Source organism: Protopterus annectens, chromosome 9.part0 (genome assembly GCF_019279795.1).
Source record: "Protopterus annectens isolate FY-2018-M chromosome 9.part0, PAN1.0, whole genome shotgun sequence".
Taxonomy (NCBI): domain Eukaryota; kingdom Metazoa; phylum Chordata; order Ceratodontiformes; family Protopteridae; genus Protopterus; species Protopterus annectens.
Window position 1 is genome coordinate 953,067,870 of NC_056743.1, and position 24,349 is coordinate 953,092,218.

The window sequence follows — 24,349 nt, forward strand, 5'->3', positions numbered from 1 at the left end:
TTTAAAGAAAATAAAGAAGCTAGTTGTTTTAGTTCATATAGGCCAATTTCATTGTTAAATATTGATTATAAAATATTTATGTCTATCCTGGTAAGCAGAATAAAAAATCAATTGCACAAAATAATTAATAATGATCAAACTGGGTTCATCCAAAACAGACACACACATGACAACATTAAAAGAATATTCACATTAATAGATTATTTAAATAAAGTAAATACAGAAGCATTGATAATCGGATTGGATATTGAGAAAGCATTTGATTCCCTAAATTGGGATTATTTATTCAAAATTCTTGAAGCATATTCTTTTCCCCCCTCATTCATTACATTCATTAAAAATGTTTATGAAAACAACTTAGCTTATGTTAAAATAGGACCCTTCACTTCAGAGGCAATACAAATTACAAGAGGTTCTAAGCAGGGTTGTCCTATGTCACCCATTTTATTTGCAATGGCTATAGACCTATTGGCCATATCAATACGAAATAACCCAAAGATAAAAGGAATAAATATATTTGGACAATATAACTCTAAGATCATGCTCTTCACCGACAATATTCTTCTTACATTACTGAATTCAAAAGAAGTCTTAGATGAGCTGGATACTGTGATCGAGAAATTTCATAAGATCTCAGGGCTTCATTTTAATAACCAAAAATCCAAATATTTATTATTAAATAAAAAATGAGATACAAATATATAAGAATCATAGCATAGGTGAACAAGTAACAACATTAAAATACCTGGGGATAGTTCTGAGCGAGAATATACAAGATATAATGAATATTAACTATAAAACGGTCATGGATTCAATAGTAAATCTTGCCCACAAATATAACAACCTATTCATAGTTTTTGAGGATAGACTACAGCTGATCAAAATGGTTCTTCCCAAAATACTGTATGTAATACAAGCTAGTTTGTTAATTCCTGAGAAAACATATCTTAAGAAAATATCAGCAATACTCTTAAAAGTTCTTATGGTATCCCAAAAGAAATAAAATTGCATACACTCATCATATTAGACAATGGGATCATGCAGGAATAAATTTTCCGGACATCGACTCATACATAAGAGCTACTTTACATTAAACAGTGACTGAATGGATTAATCCTAGTTATTCATCAAACTGGAAATTATTACATACAATTATAATAATAAATGGCAATAAATTACTTAAAATACTATTACTATTGATAATAATACTATATGGTACTCATTGACTTTAAATTTACAATATAATACAACTAGACTAACCAGAACAAATCTAATAAATCATTTATTCGACCACTTTAAGAAATTTATAAATATGAATATAGATTTAAAGCTTTGGTTTACAACACTAATTCCCTTCAGTATTAATGATACCTTCCCAGACAGAATACACAGAGATATATTCATCTCTTGGGAACAGAAAAAAATTATTTGTTGGTTACATTGTATCAAAAATCAACAAGTATTGGATATACAATATACAATGTCAACTTATAAATCGAACCCCCATGAATGGTTAATGCTTCAGAATATACTGACATACTCCAAGGATCTATGTAGGATAATAAATAATTCTTCTTTCTCAACTCCACCTAAATTCATAATCAGATTGTTTGGAATTATATATTATAATGACAACTTGGAAAATGGAACTTCATATTTATATAAGTTAATAAAAAATTACAAAACATTACTCAAACCTGCATAATGGCAATTTATTACTAAAGGGTATTTGATTCAATTAACCCCAGAGAATAAATCAGACATATTACGCTCAGTAAAACTGACCTCTTGTTCTCATTATTGGAGAATATCTACCTGGAAATTCCTCCATAGATCCTTCTTAACTCCAGATAAAGTTTCAAAAATCAATCCTAGTAATGGGGTTTGTTGGAGATGTCAACAGATTGATAAAGCTGATTGGTCTCACATTTTCTATGAATGTATAAAAATAAAGCCCTTTTGGGAAAATGTTAACTTCATACAGGCGATTTTTCTATGAATGTATAAAAATAAAGCCCTTTTGGGAAAATGTTAACTTCATACAGGCGATTTATACAGATAATTTTGTGATGACTAAAGCTTTAATACTGCTGAATGTAACTGAAGATTTTTTTCTAAATAAAACAAATGTCTATGTGCTTTACACAATACTAACCACAGCTAGGAAATGTATAACTAAGAGGTGGAGAACTACCACTGTACCTAGCAGAGAAAAAATTCTGTGTTTGCTAAAGAAGACTGCTTTAATTGAAGTCAACACCAAGAAATTAAGAATATTTCCTAGGCCATTAACTAATAATCCTTGGAAAAATGCTTTAACATTGATTGACACTTTACAAATGGATCTAACCTCCTCTTGAAATTATGAAACCCAAAAGGCCAAAGAAGCACGCCAGACCAGCTGAATGTAAAGTAAGCGCTTTCATTTACTTCATAAGCAAACTTCATCAGACAAAACAATAATCACACTAAACCCTTTAAATATCCCTCCAAAAGCATCACATAAATTAACAAATGAATTAATTAAATAATTAACTCTTAAACAAATACATATCCCAAACATTTTAATTACCCCTAAAAATCTCATATCATACAAACATTTTTAATCAAGTTAAAAGATGAATACAGATCAAGTACCACAAAAATACATTCATCTAAAACATGATTTCAATCTTAAAATACATTTTAATAGACAAGTTATCATTTAGCACAGGGAAAAGATGTGCATTACATCTCAACTGCTAGATTAGTTCCCCTCTCATCCAATTTTAAGGCCACAGGACCCCCCCATCTGTACCCACTACTTGATCAATCAAAAAAATAGAAAATCATGCAATGGATACAGACTGATGTGCCTGGCTAGGGCATTGTTCAAATTTAATTTCCTAATATTATATATATGCTCATAAATGCGCTGTTAAGGCATCTTTCCGTCCTTCCTATATAAAATGCAGGACAAAATTGACACGTAGCCATATAAACCACATTTTTAGAAAGACAGTTATAGTTGCCCTACAGGAAATAAGTCCTCCCATACATATTAAATTAATTTGTGACATTCACAAATTTATAAAATTGAAAAAAAACACATTTAGACATTCTACCATTAGTAATAACTGCCTTAGTGTTCCTTTCTAAAATATTTTTCAAGTTATTACCCTTTCTAAACACAATTCCAGGTTTTTCCTTTATCCTTCCATTAATCAACGTGTCCTCCCCTAAGGAAGCACCAATTCATATTAATAATATATCTTAGAGGCTGTCCTCATCAAGTGAAAAAATAATAATAAAGCCACTTTGTGGAATTTCATCTTTCACGTCAGACTCCATATTAGACTGACTCACATCAAAATTACCCGTGGTCATATCACCACCGGACATACCTATTTCCTCAGAGGGCAGAGGATCCCCAACCAATACATCAGTACATAGAAGGGGCTTAAAAATCCCAATCTTTCTTTTAAAACTGACTTCATCAAATATTTCATCCATTAAGCAGGGAGGGTAACCCCTTTTAGTAAACATATTCTTCAATAGATTACATTCTAAAATGAACTCAGCTTCATCCGTAACCATTCTTGATGCTCTCACCATCTGCCCCTTCACAGCAGCCTTCTTTTGGTTATAGGGATGGGCACTTGACCAATGCAGGAAGGCATTAGAATAAGTAGCCTTTCTAAAGATCTCAGAAACAAATCTATTAATAGTAATAGTCCCCAATTGAACATAAAGTAATTATTGGTTAAAACCTATTCCAAAATGTAAACCAATAAATCAGTTTCCTTCCCATCCACTCTTTTACACATAAGGAAATCCCTAACTGGGGTATGATGGTATATAATTCTCTAACATCAATCGTTAAAAAATTATATTTATCATGAAAATTTAAATTGTTAATGGCTTTCAGGTAGGCCCAGGAACCATGGCAAATATGCAATTCACCTTCAAGATACTTTTTCAACTTAACATCCAAGTATTTTGCGCACCCAAAAGTAAAGGACTATCTACCATCTACAGTTGGGCACATAGGCAGATTTTCCATGTCCTTATGTATTTTCGGCAAACCAAAAATCACTGGTGTAATTGGACTAGTAATGGAAAAATAATTTAATAAATCAATATCTATGGATGCATCAATAAATAAATCACTAATGTACCCATTAAAACGTTGACAAGCCCCATTTATCTCGTTCCTGGAAACCTTCTCATAAGCATCACTAGATAATAATGCACACATACAAGCATTATAATCAAATAAAGTCATAAAGATGAGGCCTCCCTCTTTATCCAGTTTTATAACCCGAATACCACTAGTCTTTAAAGCAAAAAGAATTTCCTTCTCAAAATCAGTAATGTTAAACATAGATTCATCAGATTTACAATTATTTAACAAACATCTAATGTCATTTTCACAAACTTTCTCAAATAATTGCATGGTACTATTAAGCGGTGGATTAAATATACTTGCAACTCTATATTCACTAGTCAATTGACTATCATTTCTAAACAGAACATTTAAGTTCAATTTACGTGTAAAACTTTTCAAATCAATCAATGTTCTAGCTAAATCGGCCCGGTCCTGGAAACAGTGGAAGAGGAAGGCAAACAAATGGAGGAGGAGGTAACTGTGTCGTCATGTTGTGAGGTCTGTAGTCCAACGACTGTAAAAGTAAAACCGGTTAAGACTTTTTTCAATGAACATCGTGACTTTAAAATCTTTAACTATACTGATTTTTTGCCATTAAAGGTGCTTATTGAATTGTTGGCCCGTGGTTTTACTTTTGTTCCTTCTGTTCGGGCCGATTTAGTTAGAACATTGACTGATTTGAAAAGTTTTACACGTAAATTGAATTTAAATGTGTTGTTTGGAAATGATAGTAAATTGACTAGTGAATTCAGAGTTGCAAGTGTATTTAATCCACCGATTAATAGTACCATACAATTATTTGAGAAAGTTTGCGAAAATAAAACAGCAAGTGGAGTGGTAGGAGAAAGCTGGAATAAGCGAATACAAGTAGCGTATTGCTAGAGCAACAAAATCTTTAATATGGTAAGCGCTTTCAGTGGTACAAATGTTCCACCTTCAGCAGACCCAGAACAATGTGTAACAAATACCTATATACCCTTTTGTTAATTATCAGTTACTCAATAAGCTAACCAAAGAATAAAAATGAAATTAAAAATACAATATTTAAACAGTATTAAAACCTATTCTCTCAAGCAAAATACAATATTACAATGCTGTAAACCAGATTAAACTTGCAAAACTCATTAAAAAACACACACACACACACATATATATATATATATATATATATATATATATATATATATATATATATATATCTATATCACAAAAATTGTTAAATTACAATATTAATGCTACTAGGGCTAACTAACTTTTTATTTTTATTTTTGTTCTTGACCAGCATGCAATTATTAAATGTATTATTATATGTATTTTCATTTATTATTTTTTATATTTTTTACATGACTATATCAAGCCATATAACTTAATTTATGTTTGTATAACTATTCATAGTTTTTTATTTTCATTTATTTTTTTCACATTCCTGTGCCACTTTTATTGAGGTCATCAAATGGAATAGTGACAATTGTAGATTTTTTAGTTAGCCCTAGTAACATTAATATTGTAAAGGGGGAGGCCTCATCTTTATGACTTTATCTGATTATAATACTTGTATGTGTGCATTATTATCTAGTGATGCTTATGAGAAGGTTTCCAGGAACGAGATGAATGGGGCTTGTCAACGTTTTAATGGGTACATTAGTGATTTATTTATTGATGCATCCATAGATATTGATTTATTAAATTATTTTTCCATTACTAGCCCAATTACACCAGTGAATTTTGGTTTGCCGAAAATACATAAGGAAATCTGCCTGTGCGCCCAATTGTAGATGGTAGACAGTCCTTTACTTTTGGGTGCGCAAAATACTTGGATGTTAAATTGAAAAAGTATCTTGAAGGTGAATTGCATATTTGCCGCGATTCCTGGGCCTTCCTGAAAGCCATTAACAATTTAAAGTTTCAAGATAAATATAATTTTCTAATGATTGACGTTAGAGAATTATATACTGTCATACCCCAGGAGATTGGGCTTGCTTGGGTTAGGGATTTCCTTACGTGTAAAAAAGTGGATGGGAAGGAAACTGATTTATTGGTTTACATTTTGGAATTGGTTTTAACCAATAATTACTTTATGTTCAATGGGGACTATTACCTGCAGAAAACCGGTGTAACGATGGGTTCTCCCTGTGGTGCAACATTTGCTAATATACTTATGGCGCACTGGGAGAGGGAATTTTTATTTAAGGATGACCTTTTCAAGCGAAATGCTATTTAGTATACTCGCTACCTGGACGATATTTTTATAATTAGGGAGGGTGATTTGGAGTCGGTGGAAGCCTTTATTGAACATACAAGTCATTTTACTGATTATTTGAGGTTTACATTTGAATTTAAAACTGATTCCATTTCATATTTGGACATTGAATTATGTAAGGATATAGTTAATAGAAGATTTGTTTCTAAGATCTTTAGGAAGGCTACTTATTCTAATGCCTTCATGCATTGGTCAAGTGCCCATCCCTATCACCAAAAGAAGGCTGTTGTGAAGGGGCAGATGGTTAGAGCATCAAGAATGGTTACGGATGAAGCTGAGTTCATTTTAGAATGTAATCTACTGAAGAATATGTTTACTAAAAGGGGTTACCCTCCCCGCTTAACAGATGAAATATTTGATGAAGTAAGTTTTAAAAGGAGGATTGGGACTTTTAATCCCCTTCTATGTACTGATGAATTGGTTGGGGATGCTCTGCTCTCTGAGGAAATAGGTATGTCCGGTGGTGAGATGACCATGGGTAATTTTGATGCGAGTCCTTCTAATATGGAGTCTGACGTGAAAGATGAAATTTCACAAAGTGGCTTTATTACTACTTTTTTACTTGATGCGGACAACCTAACATATATTATTAATAAGAATCGGTGCTTCCTCACGGAAGACACTGATTAATGGAAAGATAAAGGAAAAACCTGGTATTGTGTTTAGAAAGGGTAATAACTTGAAAAATATTTTAGAAATTAACACTATGGCAATTATTACTAATGGTAGAATGTCTAAATGTGGTTTTTGTCATTTCTGTAAATTTGTGAATGTCACAAATTCATTTAATATGTATGGGAGGACTTATTTCCTGAAGTTCAACTATAACTGTCTTTCTAAAAATGTAGTTTATATGGCTATGTGCCAATTTTGTCCTGCATTTTATATAGGAAGGACGGAAAGATGCCTTAAACAGCACATTTATGAGTATATATATAATATTAGGAAATTAAATTTGAACAATGCCCTAGCCAGGCACATCAATCTGTATCCATCGCATGCCTTTCTATTTTTTGTGATTGATCAAGTAGTGGGTACAGATGGGGGGTCCTGTGGCCTTAAAATTGGATGAGAGGGAACTAATCTGGCAATTGAGATTTAATGCACATCTTTTCCCTGTGCTAAATGATAACTTGTTTATTAAATGTATTTTAAGATTGAAATCATGTTTTAGATGAATGTATTTTTGTGGTACTTGATCTGTATTCATCTAAAAATGTTTGTATGATATGAGATTTTTAGGGGTAATGAAAATGTTTGGGATTTGTATTTGTTTAAGAGTTAATTATTTAATTAATTTATTAATTTATGTGATGCTTTTGGAGGGATATTTAAAGGGTTTAGTGTGATTATTGTTTTGTCTGATGAAGTTTGCTTAAAGTGCTTACTTTACATTCAGCTAGTCTGGCGTGTTTCTTTGGCCTTTTGGGTTTCATAAGTTTGTTTTTTCTTTGGTTTTAATCTGCTCCTCTTGAAATTATCACTTTGTAAGTTTAATTTAATTACTTATATATATCCTGTTATCATTCATTCTTTCATGAGTCAGGCTGATTGTAAATGTGTAATATGATAGCATATTGTAATAAGTATTCATTTACTGTTTATCAATGTTTAAAATAAAAATTATTTGAGTAAAAAAAAGTTAGGTTCTGCCCATTGGAAGTTATAGTGCAAACTTCCAGAGCTCCATTGGATGGAATGATGTGTACATACCTTCTTTAAGTTTCTTCATAAGTTCATCAGAGTACTTCATCGCTCCTAGATACACAAGTGCTTGAGGAATCCTGTAGTCAGCAAACATGGTGAGACTTGAAATGTCATGGAATTCAGCATCTTCCTTCCCTTCCAACAAACCATAGATATCAGCAACCAGGATCTGTGCACGTTTGTAAAAGCAGACCCTTTTACCCTGTAAGAAGACAAACGGTTGCAGGACATTACTAAATGTAATTATGTAACTGCCATTAATGCAGTGCACTCATTCAGCAACAGGACAGATTCTATTAAAAAATTATTTATAATTGGGGTTTATATCAGTCCGTCGAAATGGCTGAATACCGAATACCAGACGTTCGAACTGTAAAGTTCGAACACTGGTAATCGCGAAGCCGCGGCCCACCGAATTCTTTCCCAGGGAAAGAATTTGGTGGGTCATTTCTGTGGCTTTGAGAGTATCAGGATTGTAGTGGGAAGTTACGGGTTGGGTTCAGGTAAGTGTGTGATTGTGTGGATGTTAGGGTTAGGGCGCGGGTTAGGTGAGTTAGGGTTAGGGTGCGGGTGAGGTGGGTGTGTGATAGTGACGGACCTTAGGGTTAGGGTTTGGGTTAAGGTAAGTGGATAGATAGTAGTGTATGTACAGTTTAGTGTAGAGTTAGATGTAGGATTTTGAGTGTGTGTGTGTGGATTGATGTTGTTTTGGTGTGTTTGTGTTGCGTGTGTGTTTCTTGGAACAGCGATTTTTTTCCCTGGGAAAAAAATCACTGTTTTAAGACTTCGATGTTTTTGCAGTTCGTTGTTTGAAGTTCGAACATATGGTGTTCGAACTTCAGACGTTTCAATAAACTGATATAGACCCTATAATTGTACTTGAATATGCAATGAATACATTTAACCCCATATTAATTACTGAAGGAGGCAATTTTGGGCACATTGCAAATCAAATCTAATTTCATGAACTGTAATTGTGCCCTGACTTAAGAATGGGGTCCATTCCCATGACGGTATTAGAACGTGGGAGAAATCTGGAGAAATTAAACCAGACAGAACCCTGACTACCAAGAAAGAAAAAGGTGAGTGGGAACTGTGAAGAGGATGATGACTGTATAATTCTGTTATTATGAAAAGCACATTTTTTTTTTACATCACATTATCTGGTTTATCCTTTTTACACTGCAGAATACAGTCCTTCTCTGAACTTCCTGGATGGCATCATGAAAGAATCATTCAAATGACTAAGGCCCCGAAAGAGGATCTGTACCTTGAGAACATATCCAGCTTACAGTGTATTGCAAAAGTATTCAAGAAGACTAAGTCACATCTGCACAAATACCATTCAAGCAAGTGCTTCTGAAGAAGGGCTCTGACAAGGTCATGGCCCTAATGACGGCCAAAGAGTTGCAGATCAGGCAAAGGTCAAATATACACACAAACAAAGAAAAAATCCAGGCTCTGACCACCATGGCTAAACACCACACGTAAATTTATTGATGTAAAAAATAAAAAGGTTAGCGCTTTCTCAGCAACAAAATACCGCTTCTTCAGACCATTTCAGAACAAAGTAAACCATCTACTTATATAGAAATTTAAAAATATAATTAACCAATCCATGTTACTAAACATTCAATCAGATACCATCAAAAGACAGTATATTTGCATATTGTGACAGTTCTAGAATCAAGTTAACAACCAATAAAAATATGACAGCTCATTCATACACCAATAAAATTCACTGTTGTCATAAATATGCAGTAACAATGTTTGCCTAAGGAAGAAACTAGCTAGCAACCAATAAACAATCTGTGTTCCCTTCAAAATCCAATAGCAAAACAGCTATTGACACTTCATTTAAATATACACCCTTCTATGTAATTTACTACAATCAAATTGAAAGATCATATTGAGAATTGGCACAATGGTTAATGCTTCAGCCCCACAGATACAAGGTGCAGGGTTCAACACCTGCACAAAACAACTACTTCTACTGGTTTGTCATCAGTTAAACTCTAGCTAAATAAAACAGCTTAACACACGTTTTGAGCATCTCAGTAGCAAGTGGAGCGCCATAACCACAAAGCCCACACACTGCAGATCCATGTGGCATCAACATGCAAATCGGGGCACATCAAAACAAAGCATCTCCCATTACATTCACATACAATCACCAAAAATATACTAAGAAATCTTAATCATATTATTACTTCCAATGTCTCAACATGTTCCATTTCATTTGTCTTAATAGAAATATATGTTATTTAATCAAACTTCATAAAAACTCCCAATAAATAAATACACTGCTGCCATTTTTCATCCAGACAAGGGTACATACAGCACAAAGGTGAGCCCCAGCAACCACAGAGATATCCCAAGATACACAGCGAGCAAGGTGTGGAGATACAGCACCCCACCCAGTATCGTCCTCACCCAAACAGGAAGGTCTTCACTAGAGTAAAATAACCCCTATTAATCAAAAATATATTTACCGTGGGTAGAAATTCTATACCCACGGTGGTGGTGCTGCGGTAGCGTTGTCGCTGTCTGGTTCGATTCTCAGCTAGAGCGTCTTCTGCGTGGAGAAGTGCGTGAATGGGCGTACCTTCGTTGAAGGCTGTGTGTCAGGGCTGGTAACTCGGCACATAAAAATCAACTACCAATCATTAGCGGACTGGAGTTCCGCTGTGGCGACCCCTAACCAGGAAAAGCCGAAAGAAACAACAAACAACAATATAAAAGTAGGAATTTTACATCAAATGTTAAAAGAAAAAAATGTGTATTTTATATATATATATATATATATATATATATATATATATATATATATAGATATATATATATATATAGATATAGATATATAGATATATATATATATATATAGATATATATATATATATATATATATATACACACACACTAAATGGACCATACCAATTGCCTTAAAATTATAAAGACAGTACATAGCATATAAGTGTGAAATCATGGCACATATAAACCATATTTAACCAAATCTCTTACTACTGTTCAATGTTTTAATGGACATAATTTCAACACTGGCCTAAGTTACATTTTATCATTCAGGCCTGGATATATATGTACCTGTCACAGCCCTAACAGTATGTGCTTTAGGCTGAAATTATTAGGTTTTATCACTGATATGCAGCCTGTCAGGTGTATAGGAAACAAACCATTGAGAGTATTTCCTGATTGCTTTTGTTTGAGTCAAGTGAAATTTCAAATCTCTGTGCACATCCATATAAAATAGCAACTGCTCTCTTTTGCTTGAACAGTTCAGAGAAAATTGGTTTAAATATACTTCCATGGCTACTTCTGGCACGAACATTAGGTGAATTCAAAGGACCACTCTGTCTATGTGGAAGACCAGACAAAGGCCAAGAAACTCTGAAGTACCTTTCACTTAGCTAATAACTAGAAGAAAGTTTTCCATGACAGGTATTTCAGCTGTTTTTGAAAGCTAGCTTAAAAGAGGAAGAATATTTTTCTACAAGCAAAATATGTCTCCAAGAGGAAAAGTACCTTTGAAAAGAGGTCTATTCAAGAATGTGTCCTTGAGAAAATACTTACTTTCAAGAAAGCCACTGAAAAAGAATTAAACTCTTAATGAGAGGCTGAGCCAGCAGACACGTGAACCTTAAGAAAGAAACAACCAAGGACTGAATCAAAGACCTATGCAAGGTAGTCCAAGATTGTAGGAATAGGAGATCTAAAGGAATCAACACCCTGTCTATATCCCAAATAAGAAAACAAGTCCATTTACAAATAAAAATACTGGAGGACAAGACATGCATCCTGACATACACTATAAAATAAAGTTCAAAACTAAAAAAGAAAGACTAAGAGCCAATCAGAATAAAATTTACTTAACACAACCACTCTCTCTCTTGTGCTTTTTCAAGTGTAGTTCTACACATGAAAAAGCATGAGCGAGTGAGCGTGAAACTGCTTGCATTATCATAAGTAAATTTTTGTTCTGCTTCATTCCTGGAAAAACTAGTCCATTTGCTTTTGTGTATTTTTCTGGTACTAGGCCTCTGGGCAGAAGTGAGGATCAGGCAGGTAAGCTCTGGCCCTGGCCATCAATGGAAGTAAAAGTAAATAAATAAAAACATGCATTTAACCTGCAGGCATAGACATCCAGTTGAAGCTTGCTGTTAGACAGAATAAGAAGGGTTTTCAAAAAATGAAGCCCAATGCAATGGAGACCATACTTAAAGCTAAAATGGGGTTATAGGAATCACATTAGACTTGCTCTGTTTTGCTTTCTGTAAAAACTTGGGACACAGTGTAAATGGGGAAAAGGTGTAGTGGAGATCTGGAAACCACCCCTGGACTAGTGTACTTTTGGCCTGCTGCCTGGAGGGGGAATCAGGGAAACAAAGTCATTGCACTTGGCACTGGTGCAGAAGTAAAGAAATTACAGCAAGGCTTCCCTAATGAAGAAACAACTTCTGCACCATTACTAGTTTAGAGACTACTCATACAGCAAGAGCAAGCATAGGCTTAGCCTGTCCATCAAAGAGTTGGCTTCTCCAGGAATATGCATGGCAATCTGAAATTAGCCAGAAAGCATAGCCCATTTCCATAGTCTCCATATTTCTCAACGTTAGGGATATGAATGGGTTTTACTTGCTTGCTGATGCATCATACTACAGCCATGTTTTTGGAGTGTAGGCCAATCACATCCTGACACAGAGATCTCAGAAAACCTGAAAGGTGAAAAGAACTACCCTTATTGAGAACATGGATGTGCAAACAGACAGACCTTGTCTTGTTACCATACATCTAGGACTGTCAACCCTTGACAAGTTTCTCCCCTTAAGCTGTGACATCTGTGGTGATCATCACTAGGGGAGTGGGGAGGTAAAAAGACCTGCCTTGAGTGAAGATGGAATCAAGAAAACATTGTACAAAGTGCTTCAGACAAGCCTCGATCTGAATTTTTGCAATATGTCCAAGCATTGACTCCTGTGAATCTTTAAGGAACACTGGCAGACACTCATGTAGTACCTTGCAAAAGGGATGAGAAAGCCCGTGGCTGCCATGAGTCCCAGTGTTTTGAGACCAGGGCTGCTGGCGCAGATATGACTTGGAAGAATAGAAACACTGTGCATTGGATGATTAGAATCTTTTCTAAGAGAAGGCTGGTCTTACAACGTGTCCAATAAATAAAAGTTTGAAGTGAGGCACTGCAATGGCTGCATCTGAGACTTTGCAGTGCTCACCACAGCACACAAAAAAACCCCAGAAGAAATGGAGAGAAGAATCCCTTGCAGAAACTAGCTTAACCTATTGTGGGCACAGTCAGTCACCCACTTAAGGAAAGAACTTGATTGTCTGCAGTTCTAGATCACTGCAACCACAGCCATGCATGTCGTAAATACCCTAGGAACTGAGGTCAGTCCAAATGAACTGAAAGTAACTTGCCGTTACATGAATGACAGAATATCCTTGACTCATTGGTGACTTTTATATACCATCAAATATCTTGGAGATCCAAAGATCTCATCGAATCTCCTCTTGACAAGAACAGAGAAATTATTACACTGTTACCATATGGTAATTTTCCTTTAGGAAGAAACAATTTAGGCAACTCATATATAGTACCAGCCTGAGGTTCTTGGATTTTGGGGGAAGAAAAAATAATCTATAGTAGTACCAGGGTCTTCTTTGGTCTGGCAGGATCCCCTGGGTGACTTGCTTTCATACGAAGCTTAAAACCTCTAACTTCGGCACCCCTTTTCTAATAGAGTAGGATGTTTTGGGAAGGGAGTGCTGCTTGGATGGGGGCTGGAAAGGGATTATGTATCCTCTGGATATTACATCTCAAACCCATCTGTTATGTGTGACAGCTATTCACACCAATAGATGGAAACACACACACAACCCATGACCACCTCCAGAGATGGAGAGTTGGGCAAGACCTCAGGAATTCTATTGCTCCTGAACCCCATACTGGGGACTGTTGTATCCCTACTTATGCCAAATATTCTTACCATTGGGTTTGCATCCATCCTGGAAATCATCACTGTGTCCACCCTGATTTTTTTCCAGACTGCTGAAATCTCTCTGCTGTTGTCTATGTCTGTGCAATAACTGACACAGACTCTATGGTATCCTTGAGAAGTGTTGGGATCCCACGAATATTAACGCTGACAGCTGTGATTCTATCCCCCTCACTGTTTTCCATTTTGTCTTCATCCCGAGGCCTGAAAAGGTTAGTGCCATTTAGGAAGGATACCTTAAATTTTTCAGTGAAGTGCATAAGGTAAAGTCAGGCATGAAAAGACATAGTAAGCCTACCTGCTGACACCCTCACTGTACCATCTGCTGCATTATGTGTCACATGCATGATAAGACTGGAAATCACATCCAGGATAACGGCCTGAATTTTGAACATATATCTGAGCGCACTACAAGACACCTTCCCAATTTTTTGACACTGTCAACAATAACATGCTGGAACCTCAGCATGTTTGTCAAGCAGCTAAGTATTCTTAAACAAGAAAGTTGAGGAAACACAGGCTGACTTCCTGAAGGACTACAAGGCCAATATACATTCTCTGAGAGGGAGAACCACTGGATGCAGCGGTATAGGAGCCTTCTTTAGGGCCACCACAGTGACAATAGGGTCTGCAACAGGATTTTGGACTCAAAAATTGCAATTCTTAGGACAGTGGAAAATTCAGTTCAGTCTCTTTAGCACAGATGCCATGACATCAGGCTCCTTCTAATCTTCCTGGAAACAACTGACATCTTATTCACAGGGTAAACACTCAAAAAAAGTGAGGAAAGCAACTGGAAGGCCCACTGTGGTACCATCTCTGGAGACAATGGAGGACCACTGGCCATCCCCCTGTTATCCTGCATAAAAAAATAGTTGTGTAAAATATTACCATAACCACAGATGTCCTTCTCTTCTATATGCTGCAGTATTCATAACATGAGGGAGTCCACCCCCAGCTAACTTGTACGTCTGGCCAGTATACAAAAGTCTTAATGCTACTGTGTGGTACGTACAATGCTGTACATCAGCTAGCGTACATTGGCCATATACAGACATCAGGTATAAAGTGGATATCAGCATGTACCAGCCTCAGAACTGAATGCTGCAAAGCACAAGCCCGATCATAGGTGAGGAGAACATGCCACCAGAGGCCAGGCAAGCATTAGGCAGAGGAGTTAATTAATACTGCAGCATATAGAAGAGAAGGACCCCTATGGTTATGGTAAGATTTTACACAACTATTCTATGTCTTTCTATTCATTTACTGCAGTATTCATAACATGAGGGAGAGTACCAAAGATCATGCAGAGGAAGAATTGGGCAAAGCAGCAGAAGCATTCTCCACAAAACCATGCAGAACAGCTCAGGCAAACCCAGCCCTGGATCTGGAGATGACATCTAGTCTACAGTGTTTAGTGAATGTCTGAAAAGAAGACCAGGTAGCTGCCTCCAGGATGGAGGAAGTGTCCAAGCCTTTAAAGAAGGCTCCAGAGGAGGATACTGCCCTAGTGGAATGTGCCCTCACAGGAGAAGAAAGGCTCTTTCCATTGGCTAAGTAACAAAAAGAAATAGCTTTAGAAGTCCAAGAGGAGACAGTCTGCTTAGAAACAGGTTGACCCAGGGTCCTTGGGTGATAGGAGGCAGACATTCAGACTTACGGATGGAATTAGTTTTGTTCAGGTAGTACCTGAGTTCCCTGTGCACATCTAAAGTACGTAAAATCCTCTCACTGGAATATTGAGGGGAAGGAAAAAAGATTGGTAAGTTGACAGGCTGAGGGACAACTCATTAACCTTCTTGGGCATAAAAGAGGGGTTTAGTGCATAAAGAGACCCTATCCCTGTGGAAGACTGTGAAGGGGGGAGGTAGACATTAGAGCCTGTAACTCAGAGACCCTTCTGGCAGAAGTAATTGCCACAAGAACAGTTTTTCAGGTGCAATGTTGTATGGAGGAGGAACTTGCTGGCTCAAATGGGGCCAGGGTAAGTTCCTCCAAAATAAAATTGAGATCCCAAGGAGGAGGAACTGGTTTCCTTGGTGGTGGTCTGATGTGAAGGATGCCTTTTAGGAATAGTTTAACTTCCAACCTAGAAACGAAAGGAGGAGACATAGGCAGACATGCTGAGATGGCAGAAAGATGGGTTTTAACTGAAGAGTAAGAAGGCCCACTCATCAATTCACACAGATAGTGGACATCACACTGGTCTTGTCCTAAGTCCTTTTTGAGACACCAGATGGAAAACCTCTTTCATTTGGAAATGTACAGTTTTCTGGCTTCCTGAAGAACTTGAAGCATGTCCTCAGAAAAAAAGGTGTCTGAAGGGAATCAAAACCCTATCACCCACAGGGTCAGGTTTAGAGTTGACATCTGTGGATGTACTAGAGTTCCCTTGTCCTGTGTGAGTAAGTCCATCCTGTGGGGTAACTTGTGGTGATAGCCCTTGGCTAAATGCAGGAGGAGGTGGAACAATGCTGTCTTGGCCAAAAGGGGGGGTCGTCAGCAAGATTTTTGGTTGTTCCCGCTGAATTTTTAGCGGGACCTTTTGGAGAAGTGGAAAGGGGGAAATGCATACAGAAACATCCTTTCCCAGAAAAATATAGAGTGTCCACCTTCCATGCCAAGGGATGTGGGATCCTGGCACAACATTTGGGAAGTTGTCTGTTCATGGGGGAGGCAAATTTGAGGTTTACTCCATCGATGGAACAGATCCAGAAACACATCCCTGTGTAACATCCATTCGTGAGATTGAGCTATTGACCTGTTGAGTATATCTGAGTTGACAGGAACTAGACAGCCTGAAGAGAGACTTGACTCTGCAAGGCCAGCTCCCAGGCCTGTAAAGCCAGTCTGCACAGGAGAGAAGACTTTTGTCCACCCCCCCCCCACATTTGTTGACATACCAGAGGACTGTGGGGTTGTCTGTGAACTACCTTAGAACCCCTGGGGAAAGCATGGGTTTGAAGATGGGGGGGGGGGAGTCAAGGCCCTCATTTCATTTATGTTGATGTGCTCCTTTGTTTGGGTTGAAGACCAGACATCTCTGACCTTCCAGGATTCCAGTGTTGCACCCCATCCTGTATCTGAAGCATCCATGTACAGCTCTTGAGTGGGAAGAGTTGCTTGTAAGGGTAGGCCTGGATTCTTGCAACCTGAAAAATCCACCAATCTAACTCCATTTTCAAGCAGGGTAGGAGTGGGATGACAAACTCTAGAGAATGGGAGTGTTGCATCCAAGCTGTCCTCAAGGACCAATGGAATTTTCTCATGTGCGACCTGGCTAAAGGGAGCATGAGAATCGTTGAAGCCATGAACCCCAGCAGGCATAGAAAGTCCCTGGCAGTCAGAGACTGAAGGGGTAAAAGTTCCTGGAAATAGGAGGCAAGGGCCTTTTCTGGGCGTAAAGAGGCTAGCATCCTGTCTGTTTGAATTCTGCGGCCAAGAAAAATGTGTTTTTTGGGAAGGGGTCAGAGTAGACTGTTGACAGTTTATTGTGAAACCTAAACATTCCAGGAGAGACATCATGAAGGAGAGGTTTCTCCTGGAGGATGTCTGGAGATGGGGCCTGGATGAGTAAATAATGTAGGAAAATTTTGAATAGCCTGTAATCTGCAGTAGGCTATAACAGGAACTAAGCATTTTGTGAAGACCCTTGGTGCCACAGACCGACCAAAGGGCAAAGCACAGAACTGAAAATGTGAGGAAGGAACAGAAAAGTGAAGAAATTTTGTGAACAGTAGGTGAATGGGATATGAAGGTAGGCATCTTTGATGTCTAATGATACCATAAAGGCCTGGGGAAGTACGAGTGGGAGAAGGGTGGGTAAAGTCAGCACCCAGAAGGTGGGGACTTTCAGAAAGGTATTTAGATGGGAGAGGTCTGGAATGGGCCTCCAAAAGCCGTCCTTCCTGGGAACCAGAAACATTCTTGAGTAAAATCCTTTTCCCAGTTGAGAGACTGGGACTTCCTGAACAGTGCCTTCAGAGAGAAGGAGTGGATATGACCTGGGGAAAAAATTCCAGTTGGTCTTTTGATGGTTGTGGGATGCCACTGAAGGAGGGAATAGTTTCCCATATCATGAAATATCCTTGTGGGATGACAGAAAGGACCCAAGAGTCTTGGGATATCTTACTCCAAGCAGGGAGAGAAAGAGAGAGGGGCGAAGGTAGGTAGTCACACACTACCAGGCTTAGCCTGAAAGGGCTGTTTCTGAGTGGCAGTGAGGAAGCAGACTTAGAAGGGACTTGTTTCCTGGAGTTCCTCTTACTTTGTTGGAAGGTGGCCTAGTCGGCTTTCTGACAAAAGCTGTTTTGGTAGGAAAATTCCTGCGGAACCTGGGGACAGGGGAGACAAAGATATGTTTTAGGTCCTGGAACTCCTTGCCCTTTTCTTGAAGTGATTTAAATAGTTCTGCAGCCAAGTTACCAAACAAGGCGTTGTTGTCCAGAGGGGCATCCATTAACTTGGCCTTAATATCATGAATACCTCCTCAGGACAGACCCAGATGCAGCTGCCCTGGATGAGGCTTCCACGGTATATCTGCACTTATAACCTGGGTAGAGGAATGGTGTTCAGCTTAGCCTTGGTGGAAGAATCAGGGAGCTTAGAAAGGAGCTTTTCTGCATCATGTAAGAGAGTTAGGGAATATATGGCCATGTGAGTTTGATAATTAATTTCCCTTAAGGCCAAAGTAGAAGAGGTATATACTTTTTCCCTAATTTCTCTATGACTTTCCTTTCCTTATCAGAGGGACACAAGGAGGTGGAAGGCAATAACTTAGATGCCTTGTCTGCTGAAACTGATATGGTAGCTGGGTCTGCTGAGGGGACTTTGAAGAGGAATTTGGAGTCCTCAAGCACCTTATAAAATCTATGTGGTCACTTGGGAGCTAAAGGCATCTAAGAAGGCCAGTAAGACGGGGGAATGGCAGATGGAGAGGGAGAGTCCATCAGAAGGAGGGCATAGTACCTCTTTTGTATGTCAGACACTTGGCAGCAGTCCCACTTGAAGAAGCCTTTCATCTTCACAAGTGTTTCCCCAAAGGAAATGTCCTCCCCAGGGGAATCAGTAATATTAGATTCCTCCTCTGGTGAGGCATAACTCACAGGGGAAGAAACCTGGATTGAATAAGCCAGGGACTCATCTCCTAATTCCTCATCATCTGAAGAAATATCCTCAGAGGTCCTCTTTAAAAGAGTAGATGGAGGAAAGGCAGGAGAAAGGGAAGAAGGAGCTGAGGTCTGATGTAGAGCCATAAAGGCATTGAAAAGGCCTTGAGAAAAGACCTGTCAATCCTAGGAAACTGGAGAAACATGTTTAGTTTTAACTTTTTCTTTTTAGGAGCTTCCATGTGGTGGAAGGTGGACGTAGGCTCATCCTCCCACATGATGACTTGGGTGATGTCATGCGGGCCTTCAGTAATTACAAGCTGTGGTTCCCCCCTACGTCCAAATTGGATGCCTGTGATTCACTAGCAGACATGCTTGTAGGGTCCTTCACGGCTTTCCCTGTGGTACCAGTCGAAGGGGTGTCTACTGACTCCGATACAGCCTCCGAGCCCACATTGGCCTCAGGAGGGACATCTGGAAGAGAGGGAGCAGCAGGAAGATCAAGCCAAGACTTCTGGGCCTTTTTAGGCTGCTGTTTGCCAAAAGGGCCTGACACTGCCTCTACATCAACTGCCTCCACATCATGTGCTAAACGCTTCAGGCGCTAGTTCTCAAGATATAATTTTAGGGAAGATAGACAACTGCAAAGTGTTTTAGGTACAAAGGTCTTACAGATAACACAGATGGTGTCATCATGGTCTGAGCTTACGCAAAACAAGTAGAAATCGTGAGAATCCTTATGTGGAATCTGCCTTCCACACCGGCATTTGCTCTTCCTAGTTGATATGTAATCACAGCACAAAACAGTAACCAAAATTTAAAGAAAAAGCCCCAGTGGGATACTTATCTGAATCAAAGATGGTGACTTATCTGGCAAGAGACTACTAGAGCAGGCGACTGGACAGGCGGCAGAAAAGTTCTGAGATTGGTACGTGCTGATGACCCCTTTATACCTGATGTCTCTTTATGGCTGACGTACATTAGCTGATGTGTGGCATTGCATGTACCACACAGCAGCATTAAAACTTTTGTATACTGGCTGGATGTACGCGTTACCCAGGGGCAGACTCCCTCATGTTATGAATATTGCAGCATATGAATAGAAGGACATGTTGTGGAATCTCAACAAACTGAAGGCAATCGAGGAGAAACTGAAGAATACACATCATTTCCATTGTCTTTGGCACCAGGGACTTCAAAGGAGAAAAGATGCACTTCCTCTTTATAATCTCCTTCTATATCTGCTTGGTAGGGCCTGCTCCAGGCAGGACAATAAAGTGTCCAACGTGTACCTTGGACTTCCTGACATGGTCTTGATTTAGACCTTACAATCCTCTACCCAATAGCATGGAGCTCAGGATTACTCAGAAGCAGGTCTGGATTGGTCTTAAATTGAAGATGGGAGTGTAGCAGGTACTAAGGAAGTGCCATGAAGGAAAAGGTTGTAATATCAGCACTGAGGGTAAAGTCAACACCTTTGTCAGCATCAATAAATCAGTGCTTGAAACCAGACCCCATTGTCACTGGTGCCAAAAGGACGAACAATGATAAAGCCAGTGAATCAGCACCAATTTTCACTGTTGAAAGGTCCCCAGGTATTGGCACCAACACTACACCTTTTGAGACTGTGGACTCAAGGGTAAAAAAAAAAAAAATCAAGCCTGCAAATTGGTGCTGAGAGAATCCCCACCAACCATAAGGGAAATGACCCCACTACCAGGGGCTTAGACGACAGACTGCAACAAAGGTTCCAATGTCAAATCTACTGATACCAAAAGCAGCACTGGTGAGGGAAAATCCACTGGTTTTGGAGTCAGTGCCTGCAGGATACTTTCTGGTCTCAAAGGAATCTGCACCGCTCAAAGGAGCCAATAAGGAGGAAGGGTCAAAGGTAAACAATGAAGTGTCATCTTTGTCCAACCTGGAACTTTAGGAGGAAATAGGAAGAAACCAGTCTTGACATGACTTGAAGTACAGCCATTGACAGCTTTGCACAGTTGATATCCACAGTTACAGACTTATACGACAAAACAGAACAAATACATTTTCAGATCAGTGTCTGCAAGAAACATGTCTAGGAAAGTCAACCTTACACAATGAAGAAAAGTTACCTCTCCTTACAACCTGGAGGGACAATCCTCCACTACACTGACTATTAGTTGAAAAAGACCTGAATAAGAAACTGATTCTTTCATCCCATACAGGTAACTTACTAGGATTAGGGAAAAATATTTTGACACAGCGGGTTTGTCAGAAATGTCTCTCTTCTTAACAGTCTTGACCTTGTCTCTGAGATCTGAATGGAGGTCCCCTGCGAGGGTAAGTAGGTCACCTTCAGGTGTAATCTGAATCGCAGTACCAGGTCTACATAGTTAACCTAAAGAGCTGGCATGAGGTTATATACAAACCTCTGGTAAATCGGAGGACAACTTTACACTAAAGAGATCCAGTTTTTTATCAATATACCCTACATGCTCCCTATACTTCACTCTCACTACCCCTAAAACCTTCCCCTCCTCCCTTACATACACATATTTATTCTCTTCTAACTTTAAGTACCTGTCTCCATTTTTCTGTCTTAAGTGCTCAGTCCCATCTGTATATCTTACCTCTGACTTACACACACCTTTACTATCTCACCAATCTTTTGTTTCTCATACCCCATTTGTAATCTACTGATATTTCTATAAAAGAGAAGTAACCAGCCATTCACATTCATACACTGCACATAGTTTAAACTATTAAATCTTTATACAGTGTATGTGTATGCATCTACTTCAGAAGCTCAAACTTTCAAAACTTCAAACTTCATAAGGTCGAGGCCATAAATAACATCAAAGTTTTGAAAGTACGCAACTTCAATAATTAAAAAATAAATGCATAAAAACATTTTTTTATGCCCACACCCCCTGGTTATTAAATATGCCACCTGTGAGATCGCCCTACAGTGAAGAGAACAGAACATTTCCTATTCCACTCTGTACAGCGATCTCCAATTTAAACCATTCAAAGTTTCAAAACTTCAATCTTATGGTCTCGACCATATGAAGTTCGAAGTTTTGAAACTTCGAGCTTCCAAAGTAGACCCATGTGTATATATCACCATCATCATCAACCCATTTTACCCATTCTCTACATGGGATCAGGGTATCATGTCAGATGTCAGCATCTCTCTCTCTCTAAATGCCACTCTTCTGCCTTCTTCGACACTCATGCCCGAGTGCCACATGTCTCTCACACAATCCATCCACCTCTCTGCTGGATGCCCTTGTTTCCTCTTGCTTTCTTCCAGTCTGTCCCAAACATTCTTCAAGTGATTGTCTTCTGCTTTTCTGAACATGTGCCCAAACCACTGTAATCTGTTCTCTTTGACCTTTTCTGCAGATGGATCTACTTTGGCTTCTGCTCTTATGTCCTCATTTCTTCATCAGTCTTACAGTGTGCATCCTACCACCAGTCTCAGGCAGTTCATCTCTGTCACCTCTAGCTTCCTCAGCTGTTCTGCCTTTACTGCCCAGGTTTCCATACCATACAGTAGTACGGGTCACAGCACTGTTTTGCACACATTACTTTTCAGATCCTTTGGCATTCTTCTGTCATACACTATCCTTGACACTCTGTGCCAGTTGGCTGCAGCCCCTCTGATGTTAGTTTTGACTTCCTCATTCAGACTTCCCTTCTGCTCAACCACCCCTCCCAGATACTTGAAGCTGTTAACCTGTTCCACTATTTTCCCTTCTATCTCAATTCCCAGCTTTTTCTAAACTCCATTTGCTGCCACTACAACTGTCTTATCTGCACTCAGTTTCTTTCCATGTGCCTTCAGATATGCATTCCATTCCCCTACCCTTTGTTGAAGTTCTTGCTCAGAGTCTGCCTGTAATACCACATTATCTGCATACAGCAAATTTGTTGATCTGTTCCCTCTGACCTGTTTGCTAATGTAGTCCCTCGCCAGTATAAACAGTAGTGGGCTCAGAGATGAACCCAGGTGCACACCCACTCCTATTGGGAACTCCTCTGCAAAAACGAACACTTGTTCGTACTTGAGTCATTGGGTCCTTGTCATAGTTTGCACTAATACTACCAATGTTTCTAGGTCTTTTAATTACCACAGGACTTCCCAAATCAACTTTCTTGGGACCTTATCTTTTATGCATTCTTCAAGTCTAAGAATGCCTAGTTGGATTCTATCCTCATCTCTAGCTTCTTCTCAACTATCTGTCTCACTGCATTGGGTCTGTTGTGCTGTATCCTGATCAGAATCTGAACTGCTCATTTCCCATCTTACTTTCTATTGCTCTGTGTATTCACTCATCAATTGCCTTCTCCAGAACTTTCACGCAGTGTGACAGGAGCTGGATACCTCTATACTGACTACAGCGCGGAATGTTCCCTTTCTTCTTGAACACTAGCACAACTATGCTTATTCTCCAGTCATCTGGGAAAAGTCTTTCACTCCATATTGCTATGAGCACCCTTAGGAGCCATTTCTCTCCTATCACCATCACCATCACCACTCTCATTTTCCCCTTTTCTACATGGGGTCAGAGTGTCGAGTTAACAGTTGCCATCTCTCCCCTATTTCACCCAATATCCTTATCTTACCTACTGTGACCACATCTGAGCCTGCTGCTTTCCCTGACTTCATTTCCCTTAGTGCTGTTCTTACTTCCTCTAGGGCAAGCTATTCCTCTTCTTTCATAGTAGGCTGTGTCTGGAGCAGTACAACTTCTGTGGTGTTTGCTTCATTCAAAAGCTGCTGGAAATACTCCTTCCATCTGCCTTTGATGTCCTGTGTACTGGTAAGCAGGTTATTGCTGGCATCCCTTATGAAGAGTGTTGGTGAAACCTTCCTCATCTTTCTGTCTTTGCCTTGCAACCTGATACAGTTTTTTTGTGCCACCTACTGAGTCACTTTCCAGAAGTTGCTAGAGTGCCTCTGATGCAATATTCTTTGCTACTGCAACTTCTTTCTTAGCTTCTTTGTTACCCAACCAGTATTTCTTATTGCCTGGTCTGTATTTTCTATCACTTTTTTCTGCACTCCCTCTTTCTTTTGATAACTTCCTGGACTTCTGCAATCCACCATCAGCCTTCC

The 24,349-nt window shown here is 38.8% G+C and overlaps 1 protein-coding gene across 1 annotated transcript in view; it reads right to left on the reverse strand.

The window, feature by feature from the left end:
- The window catches only part of CCHR9.PART0H9orf64 (chromosome chr9.part0 C9orf64 homolog), a 258,953-nt gene that overhangs the window by 44,756 nt on the left and 189,848 nt on the right, over positions 1-24,349 (reverse strand). Inside the window, exon 4 of the mRNA XM_044083685.1 lies at positions 8,121-8,316. Within this exon, the coding sequence (XP_043939620.1) occupies positions 8,121-8,316 (196 nt within the window). The remainder of the gene's footprint in view (positions 1-8,120; positions 8,317-24,349) is intronic.